Source organism: Primulina huaijiensis, chromosome 9 (genome assembly GCF_012295235.1).
Source record: "Primulina huaijiensis isolate GDHJ02 chromosome 9, ASM1229523v2, whole genome shotgun sequence".
Classification (NCBI taxonomy): domain Eukaryota; kingdom Viridiplantae; phylum Streptophyta; class Magnoliopsida; order Lamiales; family Gesneriaceae; genus Primulina; species Primulina huaijiensis.
This window is the reverse complement of record NC_133314.1, coordinates 16,839,603-16,863,614: the sequence shown is the minus strand read 5'-3', so window position 1 is coordinate 16,863,614 and position 24,012 is coordinate 16,839,603. Positions and strand designations below refer to the sequence as shown.

Genomic DNA, 24,012 nt, shown 5'->3' with positions numbered 1-24,012 from the left:
TTTTTTTTTTTTTGACGCGTTTTAAAACTCATACTGCACGCACCAGACTCAAAAACCTATTGGTCATGCTTGCATGCTCTTTGACAATGCGTGAATTTGGGAATTGTGTCACTGTAGCTCTCCGATTCCTTATTTTGATTTTTCTTTTAATTTTTAAAAATAAATCTAAATTAAAAAAAGATATAAAATTCTTTTATAAAAAATAAAGGACTATAATTCTTTTTTATATGAAAATTCAACTGCTAATTTCTTTCAATCATTCAAACACCTAAATCACTCTAAAAATTTTCTCTCTACTATTTTATTCATCTAAATTTTATTTTGAATATTTGTTTCTATTATCCTATTTTCCTCAGAAATGGATGAAAATAACGGAGGATTTTTTAGAAATTTCGTGAATTATCCAAAAATGTCGGAAGAAAATACTCCTTCTCAAAATTCATAAATTCCACCAAATTATCCATATTTTCCGTACCCACCAAATTATCAAATCACACACATCCACCAAATTATGCCTATAATTGGTGTTAATGTTAAAATGAATATGAGAGAATATATGTGTTAATATAATGTGTATGTAGTATATGGACCTCATATTTTTTATGAGGTATTAGATATTATAACGCTAAGGAATGCATATGCCCTTATATATGTGTGTGATACCGTGGCACCCCACTAGGTAGTATCAAACACAATTTCTTAAAAAAAATTAATCTTCAAAGTGTTTTAGCACTAAAAATGCTTCCAAATACAACACTTTGTCTTCTTAAGAATAATTTCGAAGTTTCGTCGTGAAGATAATAATAGGGGGAAATGATTTTTTGGTTCACCAACTCAAATTTTGGGTTCTGATCAATTAAAATTTTAAAATTTGGTTTTGGTATATTAACTTTTAATTTTCGTTCATTTTAATCTAATTGTTAACGCGATATATGACAAATCAACAATTTTCAATGTCACGCCAATATTTTTCGACGCCCTATCAATAATTGAACCAAAATAGCTAAAAATTTAAAAGTTAACGAATTAACTAAACCAAACTTTGAAAACTTAATAGACTAAAATCCAAAATTGAACTAGTGGAAAAAAAACTAACTTCATGATGGCATCCACCCCAATAACAAATCCAGCACGTAATTCTAAGTTTGCAATTTTGTCATTCAACTTGTCTCCCCATAGAACGCCATAACAATGAATATATACATTCCTTTCCTTTATTCTAACAAAGACAAGCCTGCTTTCTTGAGATCAGAAATTCAGAAAAATAATTTTAGAAATGATTACGTATAGACTAAAAATTAAAATAGGATTTAGATCCTCCTCCATTTTTTTTACTGAAAACACAGAACTATCCTCTCGTTTCATCCCACAAATATCATCTCGTATAAAAAATATACGATAAAACAAGATTTAGATCCTCTATTTTTACTAAAAAAACAGCAGTGCTATGCAATTTTTATCTATCGTCTCGTTTGATCTGACAATGATCATATTGTGTAAACAATTTTTAACGCAGAATACCTAAAAAAAACACTTTAATCTCCCTTCAAATTCTCTTTTTTTTCCCCTGCTTACGAATTTACTTTAGATTTTGGATCAATGAAGTGTATTAATTACAGTCGAATCCTAAATCAAATATTTATTCAATTAATATTAAATCTCAGAAGGTTAAGAAAATTCCAGATAATATATACAAGCAAGGTAATGAAAGACTGTAAAACCAGTGTATTTATTACAAGTAGTTTACATATTACACACACAAAAATCATCAAAACACCAATATGTACACACAACGAAGCTCAAACAGTTCAGAGAACCTCAAATTTCTTCCCCGAAATGAAGAGAAAAAGAAGAAGAAAGAAACGCAATCAAACCCTACCTCTCTTACGCCTCCTATTCTTGGTCATCAGTGGCTGCCCAGTCTTTCCATAGATATCACTAATCGATCCCACCCTGATTTTCTTCCGCGGCAGCACCTCCGTATCCAACAAGTTATCTGGATCGACCAAGGCGCTGGCGGACGACGACGTCTCGCCGACGCTCTCTTCTTCTTCTTTCTGCCTCGGGAAATCCACCCAAACCACATGAAAACCGTCTCCGCAGTCTCCGCTGAGCTGGATTAACTGCAAGACTGCTTCGATTTCTCGCTCTGTCAGTCTCGATTCCATCTGGGCTTTACTCCCTCGACGGATGTATAGATACAGGATTTTGTGTGTATATGCTTACGTGTGTTTTAGGAGGAGTGTGGCAAATGAGGGAAAGCCATTTATCCTGAGTCATTTTTTTAATTGTATTTTTTGTACTGGAAAGGCGATATTACCCCTGCAAAGAAGCTTGATCGGGACTTTGTTGTGTGATCAAGTACCGACCTTAGTCGAGGGCAATAAAGTCATTCGATAATAGCGTGGAGACTACCTTACTGATGAATGTTTCTTTAGTTAAGTTTCACCGCCTTAAAGGATGATTAAGATTGATCGAACTATTTTTTTAGGATTTTGTTTGTCAAATGTCAAATCTTTTTATTTTCTTTAAATGACCATTGCAGTTTAATTTAACTCGAAACATAAATGTCAATTACGGTTGATTTGATGTTACCCTAAAACATTATTTTAAACATGTATCGGATGAGTCATATACGTGAGGTTATCAAAAAAAAAAATCATGGCTCGTGACAATATTTGCTCGTACCTAACGCATTCGTAACGACCATATATGGTATGTTTAGAGCAAAGCGCTATAGAGTACAAAATGATTAAGGTAAGTGATGATGGTCGGTTAAATCGGGTGACTTGGGTGGATGATTTACTCGGACTGAGCAGATGTGTTTTCTCGAGAATGTTGGAGGACGGGCAGCTGGAACCCGAGCTGAAAGACTTGCACACTTTAAGAGAAAAGAATGTTAGTGGAGGAAACGAAAAGTTTCTAATTTTATCACTCTGACGCTCAAGTCAGTCAAGTGTTTACGCAAAGAAAAATGCGATACAGAGAGTATATGTTGAGTTATCGTGGAAAATGTTAAGTGGATTGGATGTTTTTTATTAAGTAAACATGGGGATTTATAACGGAAAAGGTAACGATGATCTTTTTTTCGGTGAGCTACTTCTAATGATTAATTGGCTGCCCATGGCTTGCTCTCCTGACACTGTCACTACTGACAACTCATATTGTCACTAGTCTTGTCATATCATCCCTACGTGCGCTAAATGACAAGCCAATTATTTCGGAGTGTGGCCTTCCATACCTGTAGGCCCAGAATTGGCGCCTGCTCCGAAGTGTTTGGGCAGTGATCTCGATGTGATGACACAAACAAGGTCCCGATTCACTAAGTCTTCTTATAATGCTCGAGCTAAATCGAGAGCTCGTGCTAAGATGAGAGCTCAGGCTTGTTCGTGGTCAGCTTACCTTTTTTTTGCACCCAGGGAGCCTATAAAAGAGTACTTCCTTTTCCTGGGCTGATTCTTACCCCGGTTTCCTTTATCGTCCCGATCTATCCTCTTGAACTAGTTCTAGGATGACCCCGGCTCTTCTTGGAGTATCACCACGTTTTCTTTAAATAGTCAGGCTAGACTCCTATTTGATGTCCGAGTGGTCAAGTAAGACTTAGGCGGGAAACCAGTTATATTTTGAATTTGAGCAAGCTAGGGCTGGTGACAACATGACGTCAACCGTATGAATCGAAAAGACATATCTCTGACAGGCGTTGCTTCATATACTTGACCCGACATTTCGCTTTCTAGGATGGCCTAGTTCAATTTTCGAGGTGAATTCTGACCGTCTACCTATCTTTTAGATCAACGGCTCTGATCAATGCTTTTACCTTATAAATATTGAATACCTCTCTCCATTTCATAATTTCTCAATACCTTCGTCTTCCGCACAAACCGACATCATCCCACCTTCTCAGACGCACTGCTCTTATCTGGTGATCTATTCCCACTTTTTCGACACCCTACCGTCTTTTCTCTACTCCTTGTAAGTTTTCTCGCTCCTTGTTTTTTTTAAAATGTCTGACTTTACATATTCTACCTCCAGAGCAAACGCGTGTGGTTCATCTGGGTATGAGTCTGCGACGAAGCTCTTTGACTCCGCCCCAGCTTTTCCTCCTCCCTGCTCTACTACCACCTCCAAAAAAACCCTCCCCGTCCCTTCTGTCACAATTTTAAACCAAAACCACAAAAATCCAAACAACCTAAACTCTCCCACCCAGCAACCAGGCCATCCAGTTCCCGGGAAAAGGACAAGGGAAAACTCGAGATAGTTTCTGAAACATGGATCGAGAATTCGGGTGCTTCCTAGTTTTCCACTACAGCCAGCACCCTGCGACTCAGCTCTGCTGAAGATCTCCGAGTTTTCAGATCCATCTCTTCTACTTTCACTCTTATTATTCTCTGTCCCTCAGAATGTGCTGATCAGCCACCCGAGGGCTTCTATACTTTCTTTCAGGACCAAGTTAAAAGCGATATTCAGTTCCCCATTCTCCATTTTCCATCGAGATGGCTTGTTTCCTCGGGGTTCTTTTGACCAACTTCACCCCAATTTTTTCCACATAATGGCCTCGATGTTTATGTTATTCATGATGAACAACCTTTTGATCACGATCTTTCATTATTACTTTGCTTGTCTTTTTTACGAGAACGATTTCACTCTGACTGCCCAGACCCACCACAAATTTCTTGATGACATCACCTCTTCTTTGAAGGGATGGAAATGTCGATATTTCTTCATCAGTATTCCATCCCCCATATGCTCGACCAAATTTTTATCTACCCTTCCCCTTAAGCCCAAATTCACTCGAGCCTACAAGTCCGAAGAGCCCTATATCTGGATGCTTTTGATGCCTCTGCTACTCAACCCGGTACACTTCTTTACAATCTATCTTTACTTTCCTAATATTTATGTCAAATGACCCTGGTTTGATTGGCAACTGCAGAAGCTCCGGAAATGAAGCAAGCTTTTGCTCAAAAACATTCTACTGAGAAGGCAGAAGAGGCTGAGAAAGCAGCCATCCGGAAAGCTACCCTCCAGAAGAAAGCCCGAGCCAACAGCTGGCCCATGAAGGTAAGAAAGCTGTTGAGGCCCGGGAGAGGGTCGGTGCTGAGGATTTGGCAAGGGAGAATGGCTATGACTAGAGTCGAAGGTCCGGGCCATGAGCTTCAATCTTTCTCTGAGGAATCAGAGGATCACGTCCTCTTCAATCGCTGAAAAAGAAAGGCCAGTGGTGATCCCAACCTAGTTTATCTAAGTGATAATGAAGAGGGCGCTCAAGGTTCCCTCTAGGCAATCGGTCCGGGTTCCTCCTCCTCCCCACAGACAATTGAGCTGAACTCATTTAACCTCTCAGATATATGAGGAAATCTCTTCCTAGATGGGGCTTCCTCAGTCAGGGTCCAGTTGATAAAGAGTTTGATATCCCCTGCCGAGAAGGTCCGTCTTTATGGACTGTGCCCCAACCACAAACTCTTCGAAGGTTCTGCCATCGCTAGGGATGTCAATTCGGTTGGGTCGGGTGGGTTCAGGTCGGGTTCATGCATGATAGTATTAAAAACCTATTCAACCCAAACCAGACCCGAACCCAAACCAACTTGAAGACTCCGAATCCGAACTCGAACACGAACCTCATTAACCCGACCAACCCGATTTTGATTTTTTTTAAAAAATAATTAAATAAAAATTAAATAATAATAATAATATTTTAATTTAACACATGATAAAAAAATTTATCATATATTATTTAAATTTGAAATTCTAATTATAGAAAATTAAAAATATATTTATTAAATCAAATATTAAATCAAATAAACAATGGTTTACAAAAAATAAAAAAAATGTATAAAATAAAAATTAAATGATGAAAAATTTTGATATAAATATATAATAGTTTTTTTTCAAACATACAATATATAAAAATATATACAATATTTTTAATTATATATATTTTTAAAAAAATAAAATTTCTGGATCAACCGGGTGGACCCGAACCCAAAAACTTCCAACTCAAACTTGATGTTTTTGGGGTCGAATCGGGTCGAGTTGTCGGATCATGTTAGATTTTGACACCCATAGTTCTCTCAGTATCTCTGCTTTGCATTCTATCTTTTTTTTAAATAATAATTTTTTAAATCCTTTTTTTTTTATTTTATTATGCAGGTCCTTCAAATGCTAGTGGATGCTCACGAGAATGTCTCTGCCCTAACCAGAAGGGAGGCAGGTTGGGTCCGAGTTGCCATCAGATTCCATGAAAATATCAAGGATGACTGGACAGGGCCATCCAATTGCATACAGAAGAAGAGGTCGGGAAGAGAACCACCACAGAGGTAGCCCACCAACAGATGGAGGAGGCCTGGATGGAGCTAAGGCAGACCCAAGTGGAGGCTGAGGTCTCCCAAAAAGGGTTGGATGAGGAGTTCGAGGCTTCCCGGCTTCAGGCTCGGGCAGCGATGGAGGAAGTAGAGGCTTCCTTAACCCAGGCTAATGAGGCGATGGTTTCCCTGGGGCCCGTATATGTCAATACTGGATAGAAGTCAAAGTTTAAATACACCTCAACGCTACCAAAACAACATGATGAGAACTCAGGACAAAGACTAACCAGATACCTTTATTCAAGATGCGGAGTCCGAGCATGTATCCAGCATCAGTTCACAACATATAAACAAGGAATAACAAAGACAATGGACTAGTAAATATCTAGTCAACGACTTACATGGTGCACGAAATGCGAAAAAAACGAGCATCAGTTCTTGAAACAGACTACAATCAACACAGAAAGAACCGACCCGAAGTTTCAGCCCTCATACAGCTCAGGTCAAAGACCGGCATTCATCATTCTTAAAACCACCCGCTCAAGCATCAGCATGCCATAAAACAATCAACACGTAGAGAGAACTGACCGGGAGTTTATTGTTCAACCGACTTCACGCATCTGTGCGCCAAAAAGAAGAAACACAAATTTTAGGATGTTTACATTCGGTGATTTGATGCTATGACAAGATATTGAGATCATTTTTAGTTTCAATGTCAATCTATATTTCCATGTTCTTCATCACACAGGGCGCCATCATGCAGTTTGGATTATGGGGCAAAATCAAGATCACAACGCATAGTCCTTGCTAATGATTACATTTAGTAGATTGATTCTAGGACAAATTTTTGAGATTATTTTTGGCTAAAACATGCGTCACTACACGCGCAAAAGAATCAAGTCATCTCGAGATTATTCAATTCTTAAATTGTGCTCAGCTTTACTATATTTACCAATATTTATAAATGAAATTGCCTAGGCTAGTAAGCTCATGCTATAATGCCAGCTTTTATACCAAACTGATCAGTCTCAAATTCAAACTCAAAGTGAACTCGACCCAGTTTATCATTGTGCTGCCCTGTGGTCTTGCTCCGGCAATACCAAGTAACTGGGATGATGTGCAAAAATCAAGAATTCGAAGTATAGCTTATTCCGAGAACTGCTGGTCCAGCTAAGAATTTTCTTGAAATTCTATGCATGATAATTATCGCGACTAACCTTTAGGGGAGTAATCACTCATTGGAGAAACATCACGAGATGCACGGGGAATTGAGATGGACAGCTGAGTGGATGAAAAGACATTTTTGCTGGATCCATCATCGTGGAAATTGGACCATGATTCCTTAGTCGTAGGCCACTCATTGAAGAAAGGATGCACCGGAAGCTGCTCATGTTGTACTGGACCTGCTGAACTAATCTCACTGCCAAAAAACGAGTCTTTCAGCAGCTGTTTTGGCATGGTCGAATCAATGGGTTCAAAAGCACGAAGCATGTTTTGTTGGGAAGAGGAATCATCCATAAATGGGGAATCAGAATTTTGTTTTAAGCAGGGGCTCGAGGAAACTTGAGAAGGTATGAAATGCCAATTGCTGCAACCTGAGCTAGGGCCCAAGCCTAAATTTCCGACACTTCCAGAAGCTTCTGCTGAGAAACTACTATAATTGGTATCAGAATTCAGTCCATGGATATACCTGCACGTTCAACTTATGTTAATAATCTAGAAGAGGCAAGAAAATAAAGAGTGGAATTAGAAAGGAAAAAGGGTGGATTTCTAGATTTTACAACTAATCTGAAGAACCCCAATAAGTATTACCAAACCACATCCTTTTGATAACACAGAACCCCCTAAATTCAAGTGAAGATTTGCTTCGTTTTTTTCCTTTGTTCTTTATCCTTATCTGATTAGCATTTGATTAGTAGTTTAGCAAAAGATTACACCTTTTCAATTCCCATATATGTGGAACCCACCAAAACACTTTGCAGGTATTCTATCACATTTTAACAAAGGCTGGAAAATGAGAGAAACAAGTACACGAATGTAACAGCTCATTCAGTAGAAATACCTGAACTCCTTGTTATTGATCCCATGTGGGATGGATTCCATCTGCAGCTTTGCCAAATTTCTACCAAGAGACGATCCATCTGAATTAACAGCAGAGTAAGGTGGCATGTTTTGAAAGCTTGCACTGCTGCTTTCTTGGAAGCTTCCACCGTTACTACTGCTCCCAGTCGAGATTTGAGACAATGAAGTCGACAAGGACTGGGAAGTAGATTGACATTCCACAGGCTTTCTTGAACGGTTGCGGCCTCGGTGCATGTGCCGTTCACAATATTTTGAGTCTGGATGTGCGTCTTTGGAGCACCTCCACTTCTTTCCATCTGTCCTTCGGCATCTCCCAGGCTCGGGATCGAACTTCTTCCCGTAATAGGAACAATAGCCCACTGCATGACAAATACCAACATTGAGTCCAAAGTGAAAAACAAGATTTTTCATTTTACAGTTCAAGAATATGCAGTTAGTATAGAGTTACATTAGAAACATGTGCACTAAAGCTGACACACAATCTTAATGGAGTTATGAAAAATTGAAAATCCAAGAAAAGAAATAAATTAAAATGCCGAAGTAAAGATTAACTGTACAAAAATGCCATGTCTAATAACATTACCCTTCAATTAGAAAGATGATTCTTTTGTACATAGATCTTACCTTCAAATACTCAATCTTATTTCGTTGCACACGAACACGATCGACAGATCCCCCAAAAAAAAAATTTACAAACATAGATATTCTTCCGAACAATTTGATAATAGAGCAAGTAGTATCATCCCACTTGCGATTTGTTCGATCCTACACTTCGACAATTGCCCTTATTGTTGATCCAATGGCGTAGTATGAGTCATATATGATTTTTCACGTGGTCCACGAATAGTCACACATGAAAAATCATATGTGACCCATCGTATACCATCGGATAAATCAGGATCGAACTAACCGTTGTGATTTATTCGATCATACACTTAGGATAGTTGATCCGATCCGTCGTGGGTTGTTACATCTAGTTAAGCTAATCGATTCTAAATGTTATTTTTCAGAGAAGGCATCAGAAAGACAAATACATGCAAGTACAAACTCCAAAAACATTAACCCTTCAATCATATGATACAGATTGCCAAGAACACATACACTTCCACAAACACAAACGCCAGTTCAAGTATTATAGGCACAAGCTCAGTAACAGATAAGAATCCTGCCGACAGACCTGTTAATTCCACACTAACATTTACCAGTAATCACAGGTAGCTTCACTTCCTATACTGATAAGATACCAATCAACCACAGCTTAAAATTTTTTTTGAGAGATTGTTTTATATTCCTACAAAGAAAACAAGACAACACCCATTTCACAGTGTGCATCATGAACATAATCGTACAAATAAGCGTGCAATAGATAAAAAAGGTAGAGATGCTTACAAGAAGGGTGGTGGAATAAACTAGCAGAAATCAACTCGAAACTACGACGAATAGGCATGACAAGGTCCGGTGGGATTGGAAGACCAGCCACCAGGTACTTGTATATCATGGTTTGGTGCTCCAGCTCCTGCCACTGCATAGCAGTGAAAGGTGGCCTATATCCACCATAACCTACCTCCGCCCCTCCCCCTACCCTAACTGCCGTAGATGTTGATGCTGTTCCACTCATCTTTTTACCTCCTCTCTACTCAAATTTCGGTTTCGACCTCTTTTAGCCGTGACCCACGAATTACTTCAGTTATATAAGTTCTCACGGTATCTGCATTCAGAATGAAGACAACAACAGTTAATCAACGCAATCCCAACCATGAAACCCATACATGCAGAAGCAAGTGTCTAACTTTCCGTTTTGTTTCTTACTTTTTCTCTCTCTAAAAAAATTTCTGATGGTAAAAAGGTTTCAACATGTTTTTGCTCTCGCTTGCCATAAAAGCAGATACCAGATAAGAGAACAACAAACCAAAAAGAAGCGCATGCAAATAAATTGTTCGTGATAAAGCCACACTGGGATTTCAAAAATAGCTCCAACTGCGAAAAATTTCGAAAAAACACAGAGAGACAAAGAAACGTACGAACTCAAGACCTGCACTGGGTTATTCACAGATGGACAGAGGGTTTTCAGCTAAATGGTAGACAGATCTAGGGTTTGGCCAAACATGGAGGTGGAATTCAGAGCAAAGAACGGAGAAAAGGTAGTGGAGGGAAAGAAAAAGTATTGGTTTTTAACTGCAACTGATGCAGTCTGAGAATCTGAGAGTTGCAATAAAAGAGCACAGTACAATTATGGCGGCATTTTCTTAGGCGAGTGAAGGGGGAAATGGGGTCGGGTTTGGGATAAAGCTTCGAGCTTTGTTGTGTGACGCTGATATTACAGGGAGCATAAACTGGCGGTGGGAGCAAACCCAAGAACTGGATGGTGGGTAGGGTGCAAAATTATTATGCCACTATAAATAAATTTTTTGTTCTCCTTTTTTAAAATGAAATTTTGTTCTAATTATACATGAATAGATTTCTTCTTAAATAATATGCGTGTGAAACAGGTCGATTCAATTTATATATTAATAAAAATTAATATTCTGACATAAAAATTAATAGTTTTAATAAGTTATGTCAGATCAGATATATTTCTCACAAAATTAACTTATGAAACTGTTTCACAAGAGTTTACTTGATTCTACGTATACAAGCAAATGATGTATTACTCTCTTCTATAATAAATAAGAGTCGGTCTCTTGTGAGACGGTCTCACAAATATTTATCTGTGAGACGGGTCAACTCTNTGACATAAAAATTAATATTCTGACATAAAAATTAATATTTTTAATAAGTTATGTCAGATAAGATATCCTTCTCACAAAATTAACTTATGAAACTGTTTCACAAGAGTTTACTTGATTCTACGTATACAAGCAAATGATGTATTACTCTCTTCTATAATAAATAAGAGTAGGTCTCTTGTGAGACAGTCTCAAAAATATTTATCTGTGAGACGGGTCAACTCTACCGATATTCATAATAAAAAGTAATACTATTAGCATAAAAAATAATACATCCAAATAAGAGATCCGTCTCATAAAATAAGACTCATGAGACCGTCTCACACAAGTTTTTTCCAATAAATAAATTTAGAAATGCTCAAAATTCTTCGTATAAAATCGATCATTCTTCCATGTCTCATTTTTCAGAGATTTTATGCATTAACCTTGTGCATAACCTTATTCAATTTCCTCATATATATATATATATAATCATAATCTTAGAAAAGCATTTATATATCGAAACTATGGTATATATAAAATTAGTTAAATTTTAGGCAAACAAATCGGTGCTTCAATATAATAAATAAAAACATATTTTTAAAATAAAAAAAAAAATTCATGGTGGGATTTGGATTGTGGTCCAATGATGTGACACAACATGTGATTGTGTGATGACCATAGTATGTAAGCCTTTTGGGATTCCAAATTGGACACAAATTGCCAACCCGAATTTAATTGTCAGCTGATGACTTGTGATCTTGTTTGTCTACCTAATAAATATGGGATCTATGCTATCAAAACTTTTTCTTTTTTAATTAATATATTAACATATACAAAATTAATTTTCATAGTTCAAAAACATAATATTACTTTATTATATATTATTTATCTATTGAGTTAATATTATGATGCAAAGAATATGAAACTAATTTACCATGATTTTCAATATCATAACCTTGAAAAAATAGGATTTTAAAACAATTTAGATTAATGATAAAATCGACTTTTTAGTTGTATCATTATTTATAATTTATTATAAATCATGTATGAAAAGTGACTCTTTAGGTGGAAAAATAGAAGATCACAATTTTGAATCATCCCTGATTTACATTGAGCATACCTCTGAAACCACAAATCAAATACCAAATATAAATAAAAAAATTTACCTAAAAAATCAGATGAATTTTATCTATAATCATCACTCTCACTGATCAGTTGGAAAAAACCAACAACAGACAAATGAAATCTCGTCTAACATACTTACCATTATTCTTCTGCATTCTCGTGAGATTCGAATGGCGAAATCTTTGCTCGTTATAGATGCACGCCCCCGAAACAAAGACAAGAACTCCAAAGACCAACATGAATAGCTGGAAATTTGCAAGCATCTCGCCACGAATTTCGTGTTCTGTAGAATGACATTCTATTTCGCTCTCTTTAAGGCGACAACCCTCCGGCATCATTGAGCCGTAAAGGGTGAACGCCGTTTGATAGAACCAAAGGCCTTGAAGAGCTATGGCTATGCTACTGCATAAATCCACTGGAAAACTGGCTGGCATGAGGGCGCCAGCGATCGTGGATAGTATACACACACCAATAAGGACGACAAGGATAAAATGATAATATCCCTCGAGTCCCTTGTGTGTGGTCGAGTGGAAGTAGAACAGAAGATATTCTGCAGTGAACGCTGCTGAGGCGATGAAGCATAATGCACCTTCTGGAAGGGGAAGATAGCTGACAAAGAAGTAAACATCCTTTAATCATATTGTTGACCAATTTCACATCAATGTATGTTAGCAGGGGCAGATGAATGAATTCATGAAAATGGGATAAGATGGAACGCCGCGGGGCGAGATTGGACGACTGAAAAGTTATCGACAAAGCACAACCAGAAAGTTTAGTAAACTATACATAAAACTTCAACTTCTTCATTTTAACCTGTCTCTTCTATTGAATCCGTCATGCCAGTCAGGATGATAAAGTAACTGCAATTGCAATAATCACATGAAGTAACAAAATCCTAAGTGACAGTTGCCTTGAGATGTTCTTATCTAGTCTCCATCATCACCTCAAGTTCGTTTAAAGACCAAATATCAATTCGGGTTTGTTAAAAGATCCTCTAAAACATCCAGCTACTTGTTAGTTAATTGTTACTTTTTTCACGGAAGGACAGACGTGGATTAAGGCTACTTGAGGTTTGTAAGAATGCAGAAAACATAAACACATCCCATTTCTTGAATCCTTTTACAATTGGATTAAGATTTTCGGGAAAATTTTAACCTTACGTGGAAGAAACGGATACGAAGACTGCAAAGAAGTAATCACCTTGTTTTCTCTGAGAGAAGTGTAAGAATACCGAAGATGAAGTACATTAGTAGCATTCCAGAGTGCTCAAAATTGTTCATATGAGAAGGATTCAAGACTCCATGAACGAAGATCTTGAGATGGGTTGAATACAAAAATTCAATGCATAGATCAATGAAGCCTCCAATTGCAATAATGTAAAGCTCCAAATACTTGAACCTGCCCTCAAAACCTGGAACAGGATTCCAAACTCTGACCTGAAACGATTTGGGATTCGACACACACCTAACTATTGAGCACCAAATATGCCACATTCCAACAACAAAAAACAATGTCCCGGGAAGAACATGCCCTGGAAAAGAACCCATTTTTTTGGTGAACTAAATCAAGACCAAGATTTTCTGGTTACTCCAGTTCTTCGGAAATCAAGAATTCACTTTTCAAGCTATATGAACCAAATCAAGAAACAACCCTTTCCTCTAAAAAACACAAAACCTTAAAAAAAGAAACAAAGTGCCAACAAATCCAAGAAAGTGTATTCTCCCTTTTTCACGGCATACTTTCTGATACTATTCTTCGGAGACAACACTTTTACGCTTAGTGAGTCACCCCACTACTCTCCCCCTCTCCTCTTTCCCTGTCTGCAACTCACTAGGACGAACAAAAAAAAATGAAAATCTGAACACCAGTCCACAGAAATTTGTATCCAATTTTTAATAGCTGACAATTTCTTGAAAAACCAACCACGGAAGTACTTTCTCGATCAAATCTATCTCGTAACTCAAGAAAAAAATTATTGCAACGAAGAGAATAAGAAGTCGATGAAGTTTGGTAAACCAAATTATTCCTCTCGGTGCAATTTTCAAAATTCCGAATCTTCCCAAACTTTGAAAATGAGAGACAAAAATAAAAGTCAATAATGAAATTAACCAAACGACCAATAAAAAAACAGTCAAAAAATTCAACCACCAAGCCCAGATCTATGGCGACGGTTCATTCAAAGCTGAAATATGTCGAACGGGGACTATGGACTCGATACGTTTGCGAAACAACAATAATAGGAAAATGCACTGCAAGTAAAATCACATTATATATCGGATTGTTGCACAACGGCTCAACGCAATTTTAGCTCATAGTTTTCACATATCTGTGTGAAATTTCGGCTAGTTTAGTCTAAAAACAACTGAAAGAGAGAAAAGAAAGAAAATATTACCAGCATATATTTCAGGAAGAACTGTTCATATTGTGATCAAATCCACATGGGAAAAGAAATTTTTTCACGAAACTAATAATCTTTCTAAGAATTTTGTATTGACGGGGATGAAAGAAAGTTAACGGGGTTAAAGTGCTAAACATGGTACAGGTAGAGGAGACAGAAAGACGGCAAATTATTTAGGAATCATTAGATCTCTCTCCACTGTTGCATGTAAACCACATGTTGCCTTTTTTTTTTAAAAAAAAATAAAATAAAATAAAATTAGATGTCTTGTGATATTGTTTTACGGATCTTTATTATGATACATATCCATTTTATCCATATTTACTATAAACATAAAATTTTTGACATTAAAAATAATACTTTCCATGACATGTCTTACAAAATTGACTCATGAGACCGCATCACAAGAATTTATTTTATAAATACCATTAAATTAATTTCAAAACAATACATACTACTTGTCATAATCTTTTATTTTTTGACTTTTATTTATATTGATATATTTTAGTATAAGGAAAACAATTATCTATCTTTCTAGTTTTAAATGGCGACAAAATAAACTGTCACAAAAAAAAAACTCGTAATTCTCATTATAATCATAATGTCATTACAAATTTTTCAATCCAGACAGAAAATTTCCGTTCTCCCAACCAAACGGGGAGGGGGAAGGAGAAGCCAAACGAGCTAACATGAATTAGAGAAATGGCATGTGTTTCATCCAGTAGTTTGCGAATCAGCTTTATTCAAACTCCCGTATAATGTAGATTCTCGTCAGCACCCGTGAGTGTTTGCACAGCGAGTCAGAAACAACTAGAAATATGCTGAGACCCCCTCCTATGAGCATATGTCAGACCTTCATAGATCGCACAGAGATCACCCTAATTAACAACCGATTGTGGAGCTGGAATATGCTTGTTTCCAAAGTGTTTTCGTATCACACCTCCAACCCCATATTTCTCCAGCCTGTCATTAACACAGGCGTCAACCTCAAGCTCTAGTGTACCGGCCAGATATGGTCTTGTCCATTGTGTCGGCGTTTGTCTACTTCCATTAGGGGATATTGGTCTCATTTTCAGTACAACTTAATTCTTTAAATTCCTTGAGGAGGCTCTCACACCAATCCAACTTACGACCCTGCGCTCCTGGTTCCTGCCCATATATGACTTTCATTCTCATCTTCTATAGATCCCACGTGTAGGTAGCCATGCGCTCGAAGTGTTCTCTATCAAGTTGATTTTGTAATCACTGACAGACATCTAGCGTGTTCATATCTACCACTCTAGATATAAAATGTCGTAAATCCGTTTTTCATACGGTCCACACTGCATGGCATATGAATAGAGCATGTATATAGATGAAAGCAGCATAAAGATAATGATTCAGAGCATGGAATCCTAAGTCGTTTCGGGTTTGATACTGTAGGTATGCTATCCACTACAAGAAATTCTGCATGCAACAACGCACATACGATAACGGTTTTTGTGAAAAACCGTTGGCGTATGTTTTTAACAACGGTTTTTAAAAACCGTTGTCTTTGAGCGTTTTTTTAGGGTCAATGACAACGGTTCTATGTCTATTAGCGTGTTTTTTGGACAATCGACAACGGTTTTAAGAAACCGTTGTTGATTAACGTGGTTTTTGGACAAACAACAACGGTTTTGGAAAATGTTGCAATATTTAGCGACGGCTTTTCAAAAACCGTCGCTAAATTAGGCGATAGTTTATAAAAACCGTCGCTAATTTAAAATTAGTGACGATTTTGAAATAACAACCGTCACTAATTTTAGCGACAGTTTTAAAAAAAACCCGTCGCATGTTTAAAATTAGCGACGGTTTTACAAAACCCGTCGCTAAAATTAGCGACAGTGTTTTCAAACCGTCGCTAATTTTAGCAACGGTTTAAATCCAAACCGTTGCAAAATTAAAAAATGCGACGGTTTATCAATTACCGTCGCTATTAACGGAAAATCGTCGCAAACTGTCTATAAATATCACCATTTTCGGTCCATTCCCTCAACAACATTTCACAACACTTAAAATTTTTCTCTTTTACACCATTTTATCACTTCACACAACACTTCAAATTTTTCTCACCACCTCATAACACTTAAAATTTTTCTCTCTTACACCATTTTATTACTTCACACAACACTTAAAATTTTTTTCTCTTACACAATTTTATCACATTCACACAACACGTAAAATTTTTCTAACCACTTCATAACACTTACAATTTTTCTTTCTTACACGATTTTACTATTTCACAACACTTAATTTTTTTTTCTTTTACACGATTTTAGTTTCGATTTTTAGTTTCTTTTAGATTTATTAAATTAATAAGAGTATTTTTTTTAATTTTTCGAAACAAATTAGCGACTGAAATCTTGATTACTAACCGTCTCTAAAAGTAGCGACGGTCTTGATTTCTATTTGTCGCTAATTTTAAATTAGCGACGGTTGAATAAACCGTCGCTAATTTCAACTAGCGACGGTTTAATTAGTCGTCGTTAATTTTGAATTAGCGACGATTTTTAATAAAATCGTCGCTAATGTTATTAAAAACCGTCGCAAATTTGACCTACCACAACGGATAAAAACCATTGTCGTTGAACGAACTTTCAACAACACCTTCAGTTACAACAGTTTTAAAAAGGCTACGACAACGGATATAATCCGTTGTCGTATGCCATTTTTGGTGTAGTGATCATACGATAGGAGCTACGAAGATATTCTATTTTAGGAGGCATCGTCAGGTTCCTGATAAATTTCCACCACTTTGATTTTCGGGAGGTATATTCAATCTGCATGCTACTTGGCAACCACTCCGTACAGAATACCGGCCCTTTTTATCCATCTTCCAGAACCTTGCATCATATGTGGTTTTCGATATTGGGGGGATATTCAAGATTTTCTTTGAAAAGTAGGGAGAAAACTGAGGTATAACATGCGATACCGATTTAATGAGCACTCTTTACCTCCCGCAGCAAACATTTTGTGTTCCAACCTCGTATCCGTTTTAAACCATTTCCTTGAGATAAGAGAACTGTGTCATCTTACTTTGTAATGAGAACGTTGGAAGCCCCAGGTAAATATCATATACTTGAACTACAAGTATTGTAAGGTCTAGAAATTCGAACGACATAACCAGACTGCATGAAAATCTAATGTATTATTAAAATTTCTAAATTATTATTTTAAATGCAATAAATACATGATTATGACATGATTTTTATGATTATATGACATGGTTTACTTGATTGCATAAAATAGTGCTTTTAGCAGCATTCGATGTTCGAACGAGGAACAGACCAGAGACAGTCTGAGGAAAAATGTTTTATTAAATAACAATTTTTAATTATTTAATATATGATGCATTTATTATGTAATTTTCGAAAATAAATAATTTCAGACTATTTTTATACGTTGAGCCGTATTTTAAACCGGTAGTCAATTCTTAGCAAAATTGAAGATTTTTTTTAAGGTTCGGGTAACATTTTTGAAAACGTGTTTAAACGTAATATTTTATGTGTTTGTATGGGGCCTAATGGGCTTGTCTTAGTAGATTTTTTGACCAAGTCCATTGCACATTATGATTGCAGAACCTAGACCCATTGTTATTTTATTTTCTTCACTCTTTGCACCCTAACCCTAGCACCCCATGCCTCTCACGTCCAGCAGCCAATCTTGCACACACTTCACGTCCAGCAAGGGTTTTGATCGGTTTTTGCAAGGAAAAACTCAGCCAAGGTTTTCCACGTCCCTCCGATGTCCGTCTCTCGCGTCGTGGAGTTTTTTTTTCAAGCGTATCTCTGCAAAGACACGTCTGATACCTTCATTTTCTCATCTTTCACATCATAATACATGTTTTTAATTGATTATACATGATATATTACAGATCTAATTTTTTACGTATGTTTCGAATACATGTACATGAAGAAAACCGATTTTTCATGCTTTGATTCTCACGTTTTTGATTCATATTGTAAGGGGCTGTCAAGACCGATGGGTAGAAGGCTCAAACATGTTGAGATGAAGGTGCTTAGGTGTGAGAAACAGATTTGGAACAAGCCCTGTTAGTGGCCTATCGAGTTTGCAAGCAATGGCTTGTTTGTGGCTCTGTTTGGTTTGATCTTGGTGTAGGTGAGGAGCAGCAGTGCAAGGGCTGTTCTAGGCCTTAGATCAGACCCTGGTAGGTTTGATACATGGCCCAAAATGGCTCGAAGATCGCTGGTCGTGGATTAGGGACATATCGAAGGAGCTTGAGTGTAAGGGAGATTCGGTTAGGGTTGTTTCGGGTGTACAGTGCACGGATTCACGCATGGCTCAAATGGCTGGTCCAAGATGGGTCCTAAGGGTTCGGTCATTGTCCTAGGGTAGCTGGTCAGGTCTGGGTCCGGGTTGGTTTGGGCTAGGATTGAAATGGTGGTCAAGGGTACACTAGGGTTCGGCTTATTGAGTGCAGAATTGTACATCAAGGTTCAGGTGATTTCATAGGGTCCTAAATGTCCTGGTTTAGGTTGTTTATGATCTAGTTAGGTGTTATTAAGTCATGGTTTAAGTTTGGGAACGTTTGGTGAAGTTTCAGGTTGATTCGCATTAAAACCGAGACACCGGTCCAAGCTTTAAAACGAATTATAGTAGTTAATGCATGAGCTCGAGTTTACGTCTAAGAAATGATTATAAATATGTTTTAAGATGTTTTGATATGTTTGGATGGACTCGGGTCGAAGGTTTAAGATCCAGGGGTAAAATGGTCAAATTAGGGTTTCATGGGCAAAATAATCATTTTGCACTTGGATCGAGTTAGCAGTCCAGGCAGTGCCCTGACTTCAGGTAATGCATGTTTAAAATGTTCATCTGACATGAATATAGAATTTTCATGAAAATGCTGAAATACGTTGCATGTTTGTTTTCAAGAAAAAAAATTTATGTATATGTATGAACTTTTATTAAAATGATGAATATGATGACATGTTTGAAGGAAGTGACTTGGCTGTGACTAATACGAACACGGACAAGAAGCATCTAAGGCCAATGCTCAGTTGACAAGTGAGAGTGTCGCTGATGTCCCCGCCGTCTGGTACCATAGTTATACGTAGATGGATCCATCGAATAGCAGTTGATTCGAAAGTCACGACTAATTATCTGAATTCAATAAGGGAAAATGTATAGGTTTATGATGACATGATTTGAATATGAATATGTTTATGTATATGTTCATGTTTTTTAAGATCATGAGGGTATTTTATTACAGTACTTTTCACTATTGCTTGATATGTATATGTGCCTTGTTATTACGGTTCATGTGTGTTGAGTCTTCAGCCTCATTAGGTTTGATTGATGTAGGTGAACAGTTTGTTGATGAGAAAATCGGAGGTGCTGAGGACTGAGTGGACTGTGCTGGTGGCGCACTGGAAGCCCCAGGACCTTGCGTTTCTTCCGCATTTTATGATTTTTTTTTATAAGGGTTATGGTTAAAACAACTTACTTTAAACGCTTATGACTTTACGCTTTGACGTTTAGCAGATTTTAATATTTCGTTGATGGTTTATTTTACTTCTGACAGCAAACGTTCGATCAATTACACTTTTAAGATTTTTTTATTGCAGTTATTTTATCCAGTAGTTGGGTTGTTTTATAAAATGCGTGGGTCGAATTTTAATATATAAATGCATGTATATTTCGGCCAATTGGTTATATATATAAAAAAATTTCAGTTGAATTTTAGCAATAGACGTTTCATAGTGAATTAATTGCTTCAATATCAGCCGGAAGAGTATTTGGCTAAAAGAGAGCGTAGACTTCTCAAAGTTGATTAATTGTCCAGAGGATTTCTCATATTGTCTCAAGAATTCTCGGATGTGAGCACTTTCATCCACTTTTGATTTGAAAAATATTAAGCTATCATCAGCAAAGAATAAATGAGAGATGATCAGGCAGGAGTTAGCGATCTTGATACCTTAGAACAATTTGCTAGATTTCAGTGCTGTGAGCATCGATGATAGAGCATGCACACAAATCACAAACAAATAAGGGGAAAGAGGGTACCCTTTACGGATACCTCCTTGTGGTTGAAGTGAGCCAAATAATTCTTTGTTAAGAGCAAATCAATATCGCACAGTTGCCGCACAATTCATGATCTTGTCAATCTAGGGAGAGGCGAATCCTAATTAGCCATCATAGCCTCAAGGAAATCTATTTGACTCGGTCATACATTTTACTCATGTAGTTTTAATGCTGCATATCCTCATTTCCCTTTTTGTGGTTCTTAATCAAATGAATACATTTGAACACTGATAATACATTGTTAGTGATTAGTTGGGTTATAGCTTGTTAGTGATGGATCTGGCTACAATCTTATAGCACACGTTACACAAGCATATGGGGCGGAATTCTTTCATCATCATTGGATTTATTACCTTCGGTATATGGATTCATATCAAATAGTGTTTTTCCCACTTATTCTGCCAAGAATGGGGCACAAAAGATATTATTCATACTCTGGCTCACTTTCGGATCACTGTATTCAAAACTACCTCCAAATCATCCTTTGTAAGGTCAGTAGTAGCAAATAATGTTCCAAAATAATCCTGGATAATTTCTGTCATGGATTGAGGGGTAGTAAAGAAATCTCCATGTGACGAAACTAATCTATGGATGGTATTCATCGACTGGCGTTGGGTTGCTTGAGCATGAAAAAATTTGGAGTTCTGATCCCTCCAATGGAGCCAGTTACTTCTGCTCTTCTGTTTCCAGTATTTTTCTTCTTGAGTTCAAAGTTTTTCGATTGTTCCTTCCTTGGCACATATTAGTGGTTCAGAACCTTTCCAACTCCTATCCATTTTCAACTAATTCAATGTTGCCCTTTCAGCTTTGATTCGCTTAGGTAGTGCTCTAAACTTATGTTCAGCCCATTGTATTTAGTTCTCATTTCATGCCATAATCCATGCCTATATAGGTTCCCTTGGTATATCTGTCACGTCCCGGAACCGAGACGTGTCATCGACGTTGTTTAACAATTTAAAATCGTATAACAACAAGCCACGTAGTACATCAAATAGTCAAAAGCTAGTCTATTACATAAATCAATAATCGTCTTTAAAATGCGATTAAAACGAAATACAGAAGTGTAAAACACGGTAATCTAACTAAAAGACAGAATGACAAGACTGGTCTTCAATTGGATTGGCTTCATCACCATCTCCAAAAATATTATTGTTCTTTATCTTCGATTTGTTCCTCGTTCTTATCTAGGGTGGGAATGTAAGGGGTGACTATTTGGAAAATACTCATTAAATGAGGGTTGATCGGTCGTAACAAATATCAAGGTTATAATTATACGAATACATTATCATAATTTCAATAATAAGCATGTTGAATCGAATACGAACAAGATACAAACATAGCACTGAAAATCATCTCTTTTTCATGGTTTACTGATCAGTCCCCTATATGTTACTCCTTTAAGGGGCGAGGCCAAAAGAACAGTTATTATAACTCACCGCATCAGGGCCTTAAACAAAACATATCAATATCGGAATTTCCTTGCCATTTCTAATTCGAATCATTACAGTGCATTTCAAATATTTCAAACATGCTTTCAAATATTATAAATAATATCAAACAACAAATTGTTCAAGGATCTTCATAGCAAATAGGAACAGATATAGTATGCCGATCGAATTTCAAGCAACATACATAATGTATTTTTGAGCAAATGTAGACATACTTACGAAGAACGAATATGTTGATATATTTATCGAGTAGTACACTTATGAAAAGCAATTGTACATAATAGTATAGCAAAAGCCCACTTACTTGATGATAATCTTCAAATATTTGAGGCAAAGACAACTAAAATTCGGACACGAAAGCTGCTGGATTGCCTCAAAATGGATAGGAACTCGGCTGTTGCAGGTGCTTCAAAAATTGCTGTTGGAGAGCTCAAAAATATGGCTATCTTTCTGCTGAAATTTTCAGAATGTTCTTGGATGTTTTGGTCTTCTTTTTGGTCATCATGCAAGGTATTTATAGGCTCATGGAGGGGAGATGAAAATGCTCTCATTCAAGGCCATTACCACCATCTTTTAAGGCCTTCATTAGCATTAAAATGGATGTTTCTCGTGGAGTCAAAACAACCCTTGAATGTCCCTTTTACATGGCATTAGATGATATCAAGTTGTAACATAGCATTTGTTGAATCTCATATCAAATTTTTGAGTCCTTACATCCTTCCCACCTTACGAGGAGTTTCGTCCTCGAAACTTGGCTATGCCCGATCTTCGAAGAGATAAGGGTATTGTTCTCTCATCTTTTCTTCCAACTCCGAAGTAGCTTCTTTTTCGGTGTGATTGGACCATTGTACTTTGACGTATGGAATAGTTCGTCGCCTCAGTACTTAGTCTTTATTACCCACAATTCGGATTGGAACTTCCTCGTATTTTAGTTCTTCGTTTAGATTGCCCTCAACCAGAAATGGTCCAGCGTCCAGAATATGACTTGGATCGGAAATATATTTCCTTAGCTGTGAAACGTGGAAAACATTGTGGATTCTTGACATATCAGGTGGAAGTGCTATTCTATAAGCAAGTGTTCCCACTTTCTCTAGGATTTCAAAAGGTCCGACGTATCTAGGATTCAATTTCCCAGTTTTAATGAATCAGATTAAACCTTTCATGGGTGACACTTTCACATATGCTTTTTCGCCCACTTCAAATTCCACTGGTCTTCTTTTCAGGCCAGCCTAGCTTTTCTGTCGATCCTGTGCAGTTTTTTTTAGTCTCTCCTTGATTATAGCAACTTTATCTACTGTTTCTTGGATCAGCTCGGGTCCAACGATGGCTTTTTCTCCTACTTCATCCCAATATAAAGGTGATCGACACTTTCGTCCATACAGAGTTTCGTATGGTGCCATTCCAATACTGCTATGATAACTATTATTGTAAGCGAACTCAATTAAGGGCAGATGTTCACTCCAATTACCACTGAAATCTAGAGCACATGCTCTCAGCATATTCTCAAGAGTTTGAATTGTCCTCTCAGTTTGGCCATCAGTTTGAGAGTGATATGCCGTATTCAGAGTAACTTTAGTCCCCATAGCTTTTTGAAAGCTCTTCCAAAAACGGGATGCAAACGTAGGATCTCTATCTGATAGTATGCTAACTGGAACTCCGTGTAACCGTAAGATATTATTCATGTATAAGGTGGCCAGTTTATCCAGATTACACTTCATGCAGACTTGTAAGAAATGCGCAGATTTTGTGAGTCTATCTATGATTACCCATATACCATCATGGCTTTGTCTAGACTTTGGTAAACCGAGTACAAAGTCCATGGAAATATGTTCCAATTTCCATTATAGGATTTCTAAAGGTTGAAGAAGTCCTCCAGGTCTTTGGTG

General features: G+C 37.1%; 2 protein-coding genes across 6 annotated transcripts; both read right to left on the bottom strand.

Moving 5' to 3' along the window:
• Positions 1-6,577: 6,577 nt before the first annotated feature.
• LOC140984185 (growth-regulating factor 4-like) lies at positions 6,578-10,731 on the bottom strand. 4 transcript variants are annotated; one of them, XM_073451431.1, is made up of 5 exons: positions 10,291-10,731; positions 9,771-10,089; positions 8,362-8,740; positions 7,517-7,989; positions 6,578-6,919 (listed from the first exon to the last, which is right to left on the bottom strand). In XM_073451431.1, exons 2-5 carry the CDS (start codon positions 9,997-9,999, stop codon positions 6,912-6,914), a joined length of 1,089 nt encoding a protein of 362 aa, XP_073307532.1. In that variant the 5' UTR covers positions 10,000-10,089; positions 10,291-10,731; the 3' UTR covers positions 6,578-6,911. The 4 variants fall into 4 exon arrangements, with proteins under 4 accessions (XP_073307532.1, XP_073307530.1, XP_073307531.1 ...); XM_073451429.1 differs by having other exon boundaries at positions 10,403-10,731; XM_073451430.1 differs by having other exon boundaries at positions 10,414-10,731.
• Positions 10,732-12,155: 1,424 nt separating this feature from the next.
• Positions 12,156-14,692, bottom strand: LOC140984156 (uncharacterized). Of its 2 annotated transcripts, XM_073451393.1 has the most exons (3): positions 14,607-14,692; positions 13,415-14,034; positions 12,156-12,823 (listed from the first exon to the last, which is right to left on the bottom strand). In XM_073451393.1, exons 2-3 carry the CDS (start codon positions 13,759-13,761, stop codon positions 12,301-12,303), a joined length of 870 nt encoding a protein of 289 aa, XP_073307494.1. In that variant the 5' UTR covers positions 13,762-14,034; positions 14,607-14,692; the 3' UTR covers positions 12,156-12,300. The 2 variants fall into 2 exon arrangements, with proteins under 2 accessions (XP_073307494.1, XP_073307493.1); XM_073451392.1 differs by lacking the exon at positions 14,607-14,692 and having other exon boundaries at positions 13,415-14,596.
• Positions 14,693-24,012: the final 9,320 nt, after the last annotated feature.

Excerpts from the sequence above, each read along its gene's own strand:
- LOC140984185 (XM_073451431.1), bottom strand. The coding sequence starts at position 9,999 with ATGAGTGGAACAGCATCAACATCTACGGCAGTTAGGGTAGGGGGAGGG. Across the intron at positions 8,741-9,770 it reads TTTATTCCACCACCCTTCTT|TGGGCTATTGTTCCTATTAC; the intron begins GTAAGCATCTCT and ends TTTGTCATGCAG. Across the intron at positions 7,990-8,361 it reads ATCAATAACAAGGAGTTCAG|GTATATCCATGGACTGAATT; the intron begins GTATTTCTACTG and ends TTGAACGTGCAG.
- LOC140984156 (XM_073451393.1), bottom strand. The coding sequence starts at position 13,761 with ATGGGTTCTTTTCCAGGGCATGTTCTTCCCGGGACATTGTTTTTTGTT. Across the intron at positions 12,824-13,414 it reads CTTCTCTCAGAGAAAACAAG|CTATCTTCCCCTTCCAGAAG; the intron begins GTGATTACTTCT and ends CTTCTTTGTCAG.